General features: G+C 37.1%; 2 protein-coding genes across 2 annotated transcripts in view; both read right to left on the bottom strand.

Annotated features, from left to right (window-relative positions):
• LOC103464182 (oxygen-dependent coproporphyrinogen-III oxidase, mitochondrial-like) overlaps nt 1-1,518 on the bottom strand; it is a 3,549-nt gene extending 2,031 nt beyond the window's left edge. The window contains exons 1-4 of the mRNA XM_008408120.2: nt 1,278-1,518; nt 435-575; nt 202-312; nt 5-77 (exon numbers count right to left, since the gene is read on the bottom strand). Of these exons, the coding sequence (XP_008406342.1) occupies nt 5-77; nt 202-312; nt 435-575; nt 1,278-1,518 (566 nt within the window). The remainder of the gene's footprint in view (nt 1-4; nt 78-201; nt 313-434; nt 576-1,277) is intronic.
• Nucleotides 1,519-5,876: 4,358 nt separating this feature from the next.
• The window catches only part of LOC103464128 (oxygen-dependent coproporphyrinogen-III oxidase, mitochondrial-like), an 11,109-nt gene continuing 4,570 nt past the window's right edge, over nt 5,877-12,415 (bottom strand). Inside the window, exons 5-8 of the mRNA XM_008407997.2 lie at nt 7,432-7,552; nt 6,896-7,114; nt 6,169-6,264; nt 5,877-6,084 (exon numbers count right to left, since the gene is read on the bottom strand). Coding sequence (XP_008406219.1) covers nt 6,000-6,084; nt 6,169-6,264; nt 6,896-7,114; nt 7,432-7,552 — 521 coding nt within the window. The 3' untranslated portion in view covers nt 5,877-5,999. The remainder of the gene's footprint in view (nt 6,085-6,168; nt 6,265-6,895; nt 7,115-7,431; nt 7,553-12,415) is intronic.

The raw sequence follows: 12,415 nt of genomic DNA, 5'->3' as shown, positions 1-12,415 counted from the left end.
GAACAGAAAGGCGTCTTCTCTGTCAATATAGACCGGGGTCAGGTCTGTTCCTCCACCAAACCACCACTGCTTGGAGCCTGAAAGCACACACACACGCACACACACACACAACACAAGCAAGAGGGAGAAAAAACAAAGCTGATCATTAATCCACAGAGTCAATAGAGCCACAAGACACAGATGCTTTAAAAAGGGACTCACCGTCCTCCTCTTCTATTTCAAAGTATCTGTAATTGAAGTGAACTGACGGAATGTGAGGGTTCTTGGGGTGGATGACGGAGCTCACACCCATGGCACAAAATGGCAGCTTACCTGGAGCAAAATAGAGCCAAGTTATATTTGAAATGAGGGTTTCCAGGCAGAAAGTATAACAGTACTTGTGGGATACAATGGTCACTACATCTAGTCACATGCAAGCTATAAGCAGAACCCACCGTCTTTCCCTTTGAGGACTTTTTCTCCACTCAGTTGTTTCACAGCCTCTTCAGTCAGACAACCTAGCAACACTGTCACATCCACTCCTGCCTTTTCAAACACATTTCCATCATGCATCATGCAGCTGATTCCTCCTCCACCTAAAAACAAACAAAAATAGTAAAAATTAGTTGTTATAAGCATTTATGTCTGAATATATTGCTTGTGCGTGTCTGTTTCTTTCTGTGAATCCATCAAAAATCTTGAAATCCAGAGCTGCTGGAAATACTTTTTGTAAAAAGCCTAAGCTGTTGTGAAGAGCATCTTACAGAGACGATAATCACAGTGACTCATAATGAGAAAGAGAACAAGAACAATAAAGTAGGATAACAATAAGAAATACTTTATATTACGAAACCAAACAACTAAAAACTTGTCTGACAAAGGAAATAGGAACAGTTAGGAGGTTGATCACTGTAGAAAAAGGAGTCATGTCTATCCTTCTGCTGATGCAGGTTGGAAGCCCCGGCAGTTTGTAAATAAGTCAGTTTGACTTTAATTGAAAGTAATGATTATTTAGCTATTTCTTAATGTCTGACATATAATCTAGTAGTTGTAATTTATGCGTTTCATTAAAGAAACTGTATAGCTGGATGTTCTGCCCAGAAATGTTATGAGATGTTGGTATATTTCTTTACAGCAGAAACAAGTGTTCTGAAAACAGCTCTGAGGGATTTTCAAATGAAAAGTTGATCAAATCTGAAATTATCTGCTGGAGATTGACAACAAACTTGAGTAAATTTTATTTTTAAGAGTAGTATTTCCATTTTTAGGTTAGACCATTGAAGATATACCCGCATTACCTTCCTTCCTGTCCCATTTGTCCACCTTGAATGTCCCACCCTCCACGTCCTCCAGGGCTTTACAGAACTCAGCCTGAGTCTCCATGATCAGCATCTCCATCTTGGTGCTCATCTCATCCTTCTTTTCTTCCAGCACACTGATGTCAGTCACTGGTGCAGTCAGGAAGCCCCGGCATCTTTCCGTAATGCTCGTTTCTTTTTCCTCCTCCTTCTTCGCGTTGCGGGAGATCTTGGTCGCCATCTCTGCTCACTGAAACTCCAGTGATCTGGTGTGATAAATTAACTGGTGGCCAGATGAATTTATAGCACAGGCAGGTGGTTCTGTGGGCGTGGCTTTTTAGACTCACTTTGCTTAAACAACTTCATTAGTCATTTTGATAAAACTTATTCATGTGTGACTTTACTTGCTTTTCTTATTAAATGCAAAGATTTCGGTTGCAACATTGTGTTTTTTCAACATTAGCAGAATATTGGCAAAAATACAGCTACTGATTTGCCATGTGTGGTCAGATGTAAGAGTAGAGAGAGAAGAAAAATACTTCCAGTATTTCACTGTGACTGATGGAGTCAGTCTGTGACTAGTGGAGTTACTTTTATGAAGATGGTGATGAAACAGCAAATGGCATCCATCCGTAAAGCTTTGATAAACTGTCTGAAAAGCATTTTTAGGAGACATAGCATGTCACAGAATAATTCTAATGTCATCTTTGAACAACACCACTCTATTAAGAAATGCTAATCACATCTGAAAGCAAACTGCCCAGCATTACTCACAGTCATTTGCTAGTTGATATTAAGCAAATTACTTTAAAATGACTAAAATTACTTTTGTCTGCTCAGCTCTGGCATCATCTCTTGACTTACCTGCCCTGTGCCTCTAAAACAGACTTTTGAGAATGCAGAAAAACTGTGTCTATGTTGATTTTATTAAGTTCTTTACAAAACAAAATTGTGCATCACAGATGTTTATGAGGAAGTGTGCAGTTTCAGAATCAAGATGGTTCAGCGGAAGGAGGACAATATTTTGGATACCACACCAAGCAACTCATGGGCAAAGAAGTTCCTGTCGTGAGGTCCAAATAGACTTCTTGAATTTCTCTGACTCAGACATTGCATGCGAGGATAAATGGTTTTAGTTTTCACCAGGATATTTTAAAGTGGAACTGAAGCCAGTTGAGCTGTACGGGGAAACCTTCTATAGTGACTTGAAGACAGTGGCTGTGACTCTCCAAATGGCAAAGATAATTAACAAGGATCAGCTCTATGAAGAGCTTTGTTGTAGCAAAAACAAACAACTACAGAAAGTAACATGTGATGCTACAAAAACCAAGAAGATCAAGAAGACGATGACAGTGTCTCCTAGCATCAGAAAAGACGTTGCCAAACAATTAAGACTGTTTCATTTGCTCTTGTTGTTAGGCTCAAATGCTTTTGTTGGGAGAATGTTTTCTTTGATGCAGAGTAAATGTTCAGACTTGACAAACAGATGCAGCACAGACCTGATCAAAAATGAGCTGCACATTTCTATGAACTGTCTCACACATAATTCTTCCAGGTTGTGCAAAAGTAAAAAAAAAAAAAAAATAAATAAATAAATAAAAAAACAGCTTGAGAAAAAAGTATTAAGAAATATTTATGAAAGGTGTAGATTTTTCAGATCTCCTTTGTAAAGGGGATCACTGGTCTTAGTGGAATCCAGCTCTTTAAATAGCATTTAATAAGTAAAATACTTTTGAGTGGCAGTGCAAGTCGATATTGCATTTGTTTTTAATTTTACCAACATGGAAATGTCTGCTTTAAGTCTTAATCTTGCATTGTGTTTAATGCGGTCATCACAGCTGACAAGTTGTAAGAAAATAAAATAAAAACGTGGAGTTGATTAAATCCTTTTTTTAAATCAATCATACATTTAACATGGACAAATAACATCAACAAGATTAAATGTATTTTAGGTGGATGTAACAATTTTTTCATTTTTTTATTTGAGAAATATTGCATGGTGACGTCCCGGGAGACAAATCTCCCTGAAAGATTTGGGTTGGGATCTAAAGAAGTTCCTGGAGGGATTCCAGTTAAAATTTTTGAGGAAACAATATTTACTGTAATTGATAAATAGAAACAGAAACAGCCTTCGTTGTCCCACAAAGAGGAAATTTGGAATGAAACGTCGTTCACAWTGTTTTCAATATGTCTGAAAACAAGACACCGTCGTTCTGAGAAACCAAAGGATGAGAGTTTCGAAATATCTTCTCCAACGCCTTTGACATGACAAGAGGGATAATTATTAAATTAAACTATGATTAAATCTTTAACCAAGGAATTGAGGAAGTCATTAAATATTGTTGCTAAACTGAGCAGCATTTTCTCCCCACCATTGTCAATTCATGATTGAAATCGGTGTGATTAATGGGATTTAGTAAGTTGCTTAGTTGTTTCCAGATCATTTACTCATCATCTCTTGCCTCTGAAAGGACATTTATATAATATTTTTAAATCACTCAATTGCTCTGATTGCTAAAGATGTGCAAAACAGCTATTTTGCTATTCCTGAGAAGGTTTTAGGCCATAATTAATTTTTTCCAGTAACTGTCATATGTCATCTGATAACCATGACAGCTGGGTTGTTTTCTGTACCTGTTTTTTTTTTTTTTTTTTTTTTGAGGAACTTGTTCACAGAATTACTAACACTGAAAGTAAATGTGATTCAACACTCAATTGTCTGGTTATGGATCTAAACGTCATCCCCATAAATTCTTGCCGGTTAAGCTTAAAATTTGGCTGTACCCAAATTTTTGCTGACAATGCTCTTGAGCTGCTTTCAATTTGTTTGAGCTGCTTTCAATTTGTTGTCCATACTGAAGCCACCCAACACAATTACCTCAGGGTTATATGTAAATCCTTTTAAAACTCTCTTCCAAATTAATTATATTAAATTCTATGCAAAGGGAGAGACAAACACTTACACAAACACACCGCACTGATATATTTTCACTAACAGGTAACACTCTTAAATAAATCCATCATATCCTCTTTTCTATACCGCAGGTCAGTAAAAATTTATTTTGATGCATGCATATTAGTTGAACAGGTTATTGAATAAAGTGTTAACTAGTGAGTCACATTGGCTTAGTTTGTGATTAGTATTGTGTAGAAAATGGGGCATATTTCTGGAGGATGCCTAATGCTAATGCTAGCGGACTTTGTGCATGTGTGAGCTAGCTGAGAGACTCTTGAGTTCACTTTGAATTTGTTGTGTTTTGCACATTCGCAGACGGTTGTCACACAAAGAACATTATTTTGGTCTTTTTTTTTTGTAAAATTGACGCTTATTTTTAGGTTACTGCACAAACTAGAGGACCAATATTCCTATGACATTCAGTGAGAAGTAATGGCTGCCTAGATGAAGCTCACTGAAGATTCACTGGTGTCATACTAAAGAGCATGAGACCTTTTTTTTACCCTAACAATGCGTTTAAATGTTACATTATATTTTATTTTTACAGGTAGCATGTGACAGCACTTTAGTTGTGCCTCATGATCAATCTCTGTCACATCCAATGTGACGTCCTACATAAAATGGCAAACTTTATTTTCCGCTTTATGAAGAGCATCTAAATGGCCCGTAGTGAATCATAAGAAAAAATACATAAAAACAGTGTGACACAAACACAACACTAAAATCACAATTAAGCTTAATTGTTTTGGCTTTTTTGTGTAAGAGATCAAATGTTATTCTGTGAAAACAATGGATACAATTAAAAGCTAGAATGCTTAAATGTTACGTTATATTTTATTTTTGCAAGATAAAAAATGGTAAAAGCTATTAACATAGTTAAAAGCAAATTCATATATTGTATTTTAATGCAAAAGCTCTGAGAAAAAGGGACACTATTTAAATTAAATCACTAACTAAAACAACTAATTTGGCTTGGAGAATTAAAAGCCATCTGTGAATAGATTTTCTCATCTGGTAAAATTTATGTTAAATGGAGCAAGTTAAAATAATTCTCATTCTGGAGCCATTTGTAATGTACTGAATCTGAGTGCTAGATATTACTCAGTGATGCCTACAGTACTGCATATGGAGCATGTTCATTACACAGAAGAAGAATAAACCTTCCTGTTAGATGCTAAAGGAAGCTCAATGTGTGTGTCTTATCTTTTCATTGATTCACAATAATCCTCTGAAACATGACCCAGAACCAAAGTGTGGTGTTGTTTACACATCTGCTCAAGCAAAGAAAGTGGAGTCATTGTTCACATAAGACAGAATAACACAATGTTTATTCCTGTTCTTTAGCTTTGATCAAACTCAAAATTAAATGTTTATAGCAGATAGGTGTAGGTCAACAATCTGATTTATTGTTACTGGAGCAACAGTAATAAAAGCACAGTGCTTCCACAAATATGAGAAAATTAATTGCAGTCATTGTCAAATTGAAAACAAGAAAGAAAAATTCTTTGGAAAGAAATTATGCTATTACTGATTTTGATAGGAAGAGACAAATGGCACAAAAATCAATTAAAAACATTATCCTTAAAGCTTTTAAAAAGGCTGATTTGAAATTACATGATGGAAAGACAATTAACATTGCAGGTAAAGTACTCAGACAATTGATGAAACCTGATATTTTCTTATAAATGCAGGTCTTGTAAAACAGAGTACAGCTTTACAAAAATACTACAAAGGTTGTTCTTTCTGTAAACCTGTGACTGYGGTGCTCACACCCACTGCTTTGGGTTTCTGAGTACTTCCAGCATCTCTGCCTCCTGGGAACCTTCACCAGGCTCGTGCATGAACTCCCACCTGGACAGGAAGGAGGAGTCGGTTACCAGGCAAGACAGACGGCTGATTACTATTGGACAGAGAGCAGGAGAGCTGATGTCTTACCTGGCAGTGAGGGGGAGCGACATGAGGACTCTGCAGCCAGGCGTGGCAAGGCCGAACTTTATTCCCCTGTCATACATCAGGTTAAACTCTACGTAGCTACAACACAAACAAACATGAAAAACTATAATGAATAGGGAAAACAGTAATGTGTCAAGACCTATAATACAACATACAGCAGTATAAATATACTGCATTGTGTTGTTTGTGCTTTAAAAGAAGTATAGTAGCAATTTATAAAGCACCTATTTTCACCTCTGAATTTTAACCATGTCAAACAATAAATTTAAATTATGTAGTTATTTTTTTGCTGTAAACAAACAATTTCTATTTTTACTAATTTTTGGACCTATAATTTTGGAATACTTAAAAAAACTTGCTTTCTTTCAAGACTGTGACAGATCTAATAGAGATGTAAGCTGTCAGATTTTATCTTTAAATGTACATAATCTGCAAACAGAAAAGACTTTAGAAACTCAATGATAGCATTGATAGGTGATTCTTAAACTTAACACATTTCAGTCTAATCCCTCTTCTGTTTAATAAATGAGAAAGTTTCCACATCCTTCTAGTCATAAAACCATTTTTTAGCTCATTTTCCAACTAGATTACTGAAGATGACAATAAAAAAGCATTTCCCTACATTCCTCCTTTATACTAAAAGCTATCAGTTTTGAGGAGTATGAATTCATTTTAGGGATTTGAATGATATAATACATTTTCCACTCACCTTCCTCGTCGCAGCTGTTGCCAGTCTTTCTCCTCTTGAGTGAAGGAATCATTCAGATGTTTCCTCACAATGGGAAGGTAACAGGGCACCACGGTTCGAGCGCAGCTCTTAACAAAGTTGAACACCTCCTCCTGATTTGGGGAGTCAABGTCRTCAAAGAAGATTCCTCCGATGCCCCRAGTCTCTCCTCTGTGACGGACGTAGAAGTACCTGTCACACCTGGAGGACACAAGAAGTGACCAGGGAAGTTGGTAACTTTACACCTTAAAGTCTAGGACAGAAAACAACAAGATGTTGAAAAGCCACATAAGATTATCCCCACCCATGACGTTCACATCAACACTAGTATGACCTCTAACATTCCTCCACAGTCTTCTGTATCTGTAGATTGCAGGGCAAGACTTTCTCTTATTAAAAATYAACAGTGAGGGTACACCTTTGGTAATTCACCCACATTAATTCACTGGAATCAGTCCTAAAAACTCACAAACAGGTTGATGTGCAAAGGCAGGTCAGAGTCACTGATGGAGCTGTACCATTTTTGAAAGTCTGCGTAGTACTTCGGGTGATGTTTGTCACAGGCCTCCTTCAGGGTGTTGTGGAACAGAAAGGCATCTTCTCTGTCAATATACACCGGGGTCAGGTCTGTTCCTCCACCTAACTACTAAAAAAATTAGTAGTTAGGAGGTTAATTACTAGACATTAACAGGGGAGTCATGTCTACTCTTCTGCTGATGCAGGTTGAAAACCTCTGCAATTTGTAACATCTGGAGATGACCAAGGGTCATTTTGTTATAACGAGGAAGTTAATTAAATGAACATGGAGGGTCATCTCCAATTCATGTTTTAACACCAAGCTCTTAGTTTTCAAATATTTCATAGTGAGAGGCTTTCAGTTTTAGACGAGTTTTTTGGAGTGATTTTTATTTCTTAATGTCTGACATATAATCTAGTAGTTGTAATTTATGCATTTGATTAAAGAAACTGTATAGCTGGATGTTCTGCCCAGAAATGTTATGAGATGTTGGTATATTTCTTTACAGCAGAAACAAGTGATCTGAAAACAGCTCTGAGGGATTTTCAAATGAAAAGTTGATCCAATCTAAAATTATCTGCTGGAGATTGACAACAAACTTGAGTAAATTTTATTTTTAAGAGCAGTATTTGCATTTTTAGGTTAAACCATTGAAGATATACCCGCATTACCTTCCTTCCTGTCCCATTTGTCCACCTTGAATGTCCCACCCTCCACTTCCTCCAGAGCTTTACAGAACTCAGCCTGAGTCTCCATGATCAGCATCTCCATCTTGGTGCTCATCTCATCCTTCTTTTCTTCCAGCACACTGATGTCAGTCACTGGTGCAGTCAGGAAGCCCCGGCATCTTTCCGTAATGCTCGTTTCTTTTTCCTCGTCCTTCGCGTTGCGGGAGATCTTGGTCGCCATCTCTACTCACTGAAACTCCAGTGGTCTGGTGTGATAAATTAACTGGTGGCCAGATGAATTTATAGCACAGGCAGATGGTTCTGTGGGCGTGGCTTTTTAGACTCACTTTACTAACACCTTACGGATGCATATTAAACTTAAACGACATCAAACAATTGCAAAATGCAATCCGTTTCCAAAAGACACCCATTAATAGCTGAAGAATAACTTCTCTAATATTTTATATTGCCATTTTGGAGAAATTATATCTGCAAAACCGCTTTTAAATTGAAGTAGTTATTTTAACTGTTGTTTCGTAATAAATCTTAAGATGATAGAAAAACAGATCCAAAGCCAACAAACGATGAAGAGCGATGGGAAATAATATCAGATGTTTAAAGGAATAACTTATCGTTTCTACATTCAAATGTTATAATTGAAACAGTAATGAAAAAAGGGTTTGGAAAATTTAAAGGGTTTATGTTTACATATAAAATATGATAAATAACAAGCTTGTTAACAAAACAAACAAAAGCCAAGACAAGGGAGCAGTGAGTGAGTGCAGTATGTCCCCAAAAGAATAGGAAGAAGTGTAACAGGATGATTAAAAGAAACTCACTGGAAAGTAAGATGTTTTAGAATCAACTGCTAACCTTTAGCTTATATTTTCACAAGTATGAATGATGAAAATTCCTCACAAAAATGAGTCAGTTACAGTGAAACTGAATAAGGCAAGAACTGCATGGACTGAGAATGATTAGGAGAAAGAGATCATTTCTTCTGTTGCATTAGCTTGTGTTGCATATTATAAAATTGTCTCATTTCTTGCAGTTTAAGTGTTTCACTTTGCTACTAGCCATGTTCTTTCAGTTTGGGGATTAAGCTTTTCTGCTCCTCTGTTCCTCCATAGTTGCCATGGCTGATGACTCTTCACAAAAGAGGCTTTGCACCACAACCAGAGATTACTCAACCCCAGTGGCGCAAAAAGTGCGTARGCAGCGTATGCAACGCATAGGGGCACAGCACCAGAGGGGGCGCCAAAACCCAGTCTGGAGGGGGCGGCGCGCCAATGACGTTTTCCCATACACGCTCCTTCAACCTGACGTTCCTTCAAGGAGGGGGGCGCCGATTTATGTTTTCACATCCACCTAAATAATGTGTAGATGCGCCACTGCTCACCCCGCAAACACAATATTCGTACACATCAACTACATGATCTACACACACACTTAAAGAGTGCCTAAACCTCAAATATATATATTTTTTTCAGAATAAGGGTATGTTTACATGTGTAAAATAAACTGTTAATCTTAATGCCATTTTGTTACAAGACTCAGGTGCTGTAAAAAAAAAAAAAAAAAGATGCAAATGGGAAGAACTAAAGCTGAAATGATTATATTTTAGGATTAACAACTTGGGGGGGTGGGGCGGATTTTGCAAGACCTGCATCCATCTGGAGGTGAGCCAGTACATTTATCAGCTGTCTCACACCAAGGAAGCAGCAACATATTTCCAGTGTTTGAGATATTTCTTTGTGACTTGATGAATAATTTAAGAGGCTGGGCATGTCAGATTTATGCTAATGTCACATTTGAACAGCACCACTCTGGTTACCAGCTATTAAGAAATGCCAATGATCACATTTGAAAGCAAACTGCCTGGCATCACAAGGCCTGCAAGCACACCTGTCATCAGCTGTCAGCTGATATTAAGTCAAGATCTATAACTGTGTCTCAGTATCCGTTTTTCCAAAACATTGGTTGTGCTTTTGATCAGCTTGTAAAGAAATAAAAACTGGGAAAAAACAAAATTGTGCATCACAGATGTTTATGAGGAAGTGTGCGGTTTCAGAGTGAAGACGGTTCAGCGGAAGGAGGAAAACATTTTGGATACCACACCAAGCTACTCGTGGGCAAAGAAGTTTCTGTCTTGAGGTTCAAACAAGACATTTTGGATTTCTCTGACTCTGTCACTGCATGCATCGATAAATGGTTTTAGTTTTCACCAGGACATTTTAGAGTGGAACTTAATTGGCCTGTATGGGGAAACCTCTAAAGGTGACTTGAAGACAGTGGCTGTCACTCTCCAGATAACGTTTGATATGCAAAATGCTACTGAGTAAGTGAAAATTGGTACTGCATTGGTTTTTAATTTTATTTACACGGTGACATCTGCTTTAAATTGTAATCTCACATTACACCTAGCATTACATAATGCGGTCATCACAGCTGAAAAGTTAAGGAAATAAAATGTAAACATGACATTGATTAAATCATTTTTAAATCCATCACGTTACATTTAACATAACATGAACAAGATTAAATCGTTTAGGTGGATGTAGATTAGATGTTGGGGAAATACATATTGTGCAGTGAAGTCAGTTGTTAATCCCCGTCCCTTGGTGGAGCTGTTGCGCACTTTGGAGGTGCCAAGACGGCAAATGTACTCTTAAAGGAACTCGTTTACAGAATTACCAATAAAGTAAACATAATACTCATTTACTGCATTATGGACCAACATCATCCCAATGAACTCCTGCCAGTTCTGTGTCACATTTGGGTACAAAATTCTTAGGATTTTGCAAATTAATATTTTTATGTTTAATATAATACAAGGTCTGTTAGTAAGCTGGCATAAATTTAATTTTGCTGGCGATTCTCTTGAATTGCTTTCTCAATTATCCATCCAATTAAACTTAAAGACACCCAGGACAATCAACTCTGTTACATTTAAATCCTTTAAACAGCTCTTTTAATTTATAAATTATGGGGGATTGTACCCTATAAAAATTAATGCAAGAGGTGGAGAGAAACATTTATACAAACRCACTCGACTGACATTTTTTCCTACTTCTGGGTAACTCTCAGATAAATCCATTATATAATTTAGCACACCACTTCCCTGCAGCTTCAACTTATTCTTGCTTTTTAGGGCTGATTGATCAAACAAAATTAAATGTTTAGAGCACATAGGAATATGTCAAAATCCGATTTATTGATTCTGGTATATCAGTGGTAAAAGCACATACATTCAGTTTGTCCTTTTCCCTTTCAGTGCTTCAATAAATAAATGAGAAGATTAGAAGACTAATTCAAGTTACAGGAAAATTAAAAAATAAGAGAAGAATTATACTTGCCATTATGAGTAAAAAAAAATGTATCTGTAGATCTACAAGCAGGAAATCTATGAAGGTAATTTATGTGATTCATTCTACCAAGAAGAGACAAATGGCACAAAAATCAATTAAAAACATTATCCTTAAAACTTTTAAAAAGGCCGATTTGAAAATACATGAARGAAGGAAAATTAACAGTGCAAGTAAAGTCCTCAGACAATTGATGAAACTTGATATTTCCTTATAAACGCAGGTCTTGTAAAACAGAGTATAGCTTTACAAAAATACTACAAAGGTTGTTCTTTCTGTAAACCTGTGACTACAGTGCTCACACCCACTGCTTTGGGTTTCTGAGTACTTCCAGCATCTCCGCCTCCCGGGAACCTTTACCAGGCTCGTGCATGTACTCCCACCTGGACAGGAAGGAGGAGTTGGTTACCAGGCAACACAGACGGCTGATTACTATTGGACAGAGAGCAGGAGAGCTGATGTCTTACCTGGCAGTGAGGGGGAGTGACATGAGGATACTCTCGATTCTAGAGCCAGGTGTGGCAAGGCCGAACTTTACTCCTCTGTCGTATACCAGGTTAAACTCTACATATCTGCAACACAAACAACATTGTAACTCTAAAAAACAGACTCTTCATATCACAGGGCTCCTAAATTAAGCTTTGAATGACCTTTCCAAATTCAACTTTCCAAAGTACATGGTGCTTTGCTATAATTTTACAATATGAAATACTAAACTTCACAATACATTTTCTTTAATAGCATTTACATTGACATATTTATTTTTCAAATATAACATTCAACTAAATTTACTCCTTTCCCCCCAAAACACATCAGCTGTGATATAACGCATTTTCCACTCACCTTCCTCGTCGCACCTGTTGCCAGTCTTTCTCCTCTTGAGTGAAGGAATCATTAAGATGTTTCCTCACAATGGGAAGGTAACAGGGCACCACGGTTCGAGCGCAGCTCT

This window comes from Poecilia reticulata, linkage group LG4 (genome assembly GCF_000633615.1).
Source record: "Poecilia reticulata strain Guanapo linkage group LG4, Guppy_female_1.0+MT, whole genome shotgun sequence".
NCBI classification, from domain to species: domain Eukaryota; kingdom Metazoa; phylum Chordata; class Actinopteri; order Cyprinodontiformes; family Poeciliidae; genus Poecilia; species Poecilia reticulata.
This window is presented reverse-complemented; position numbering and strand designations above follow the sequence as displayed.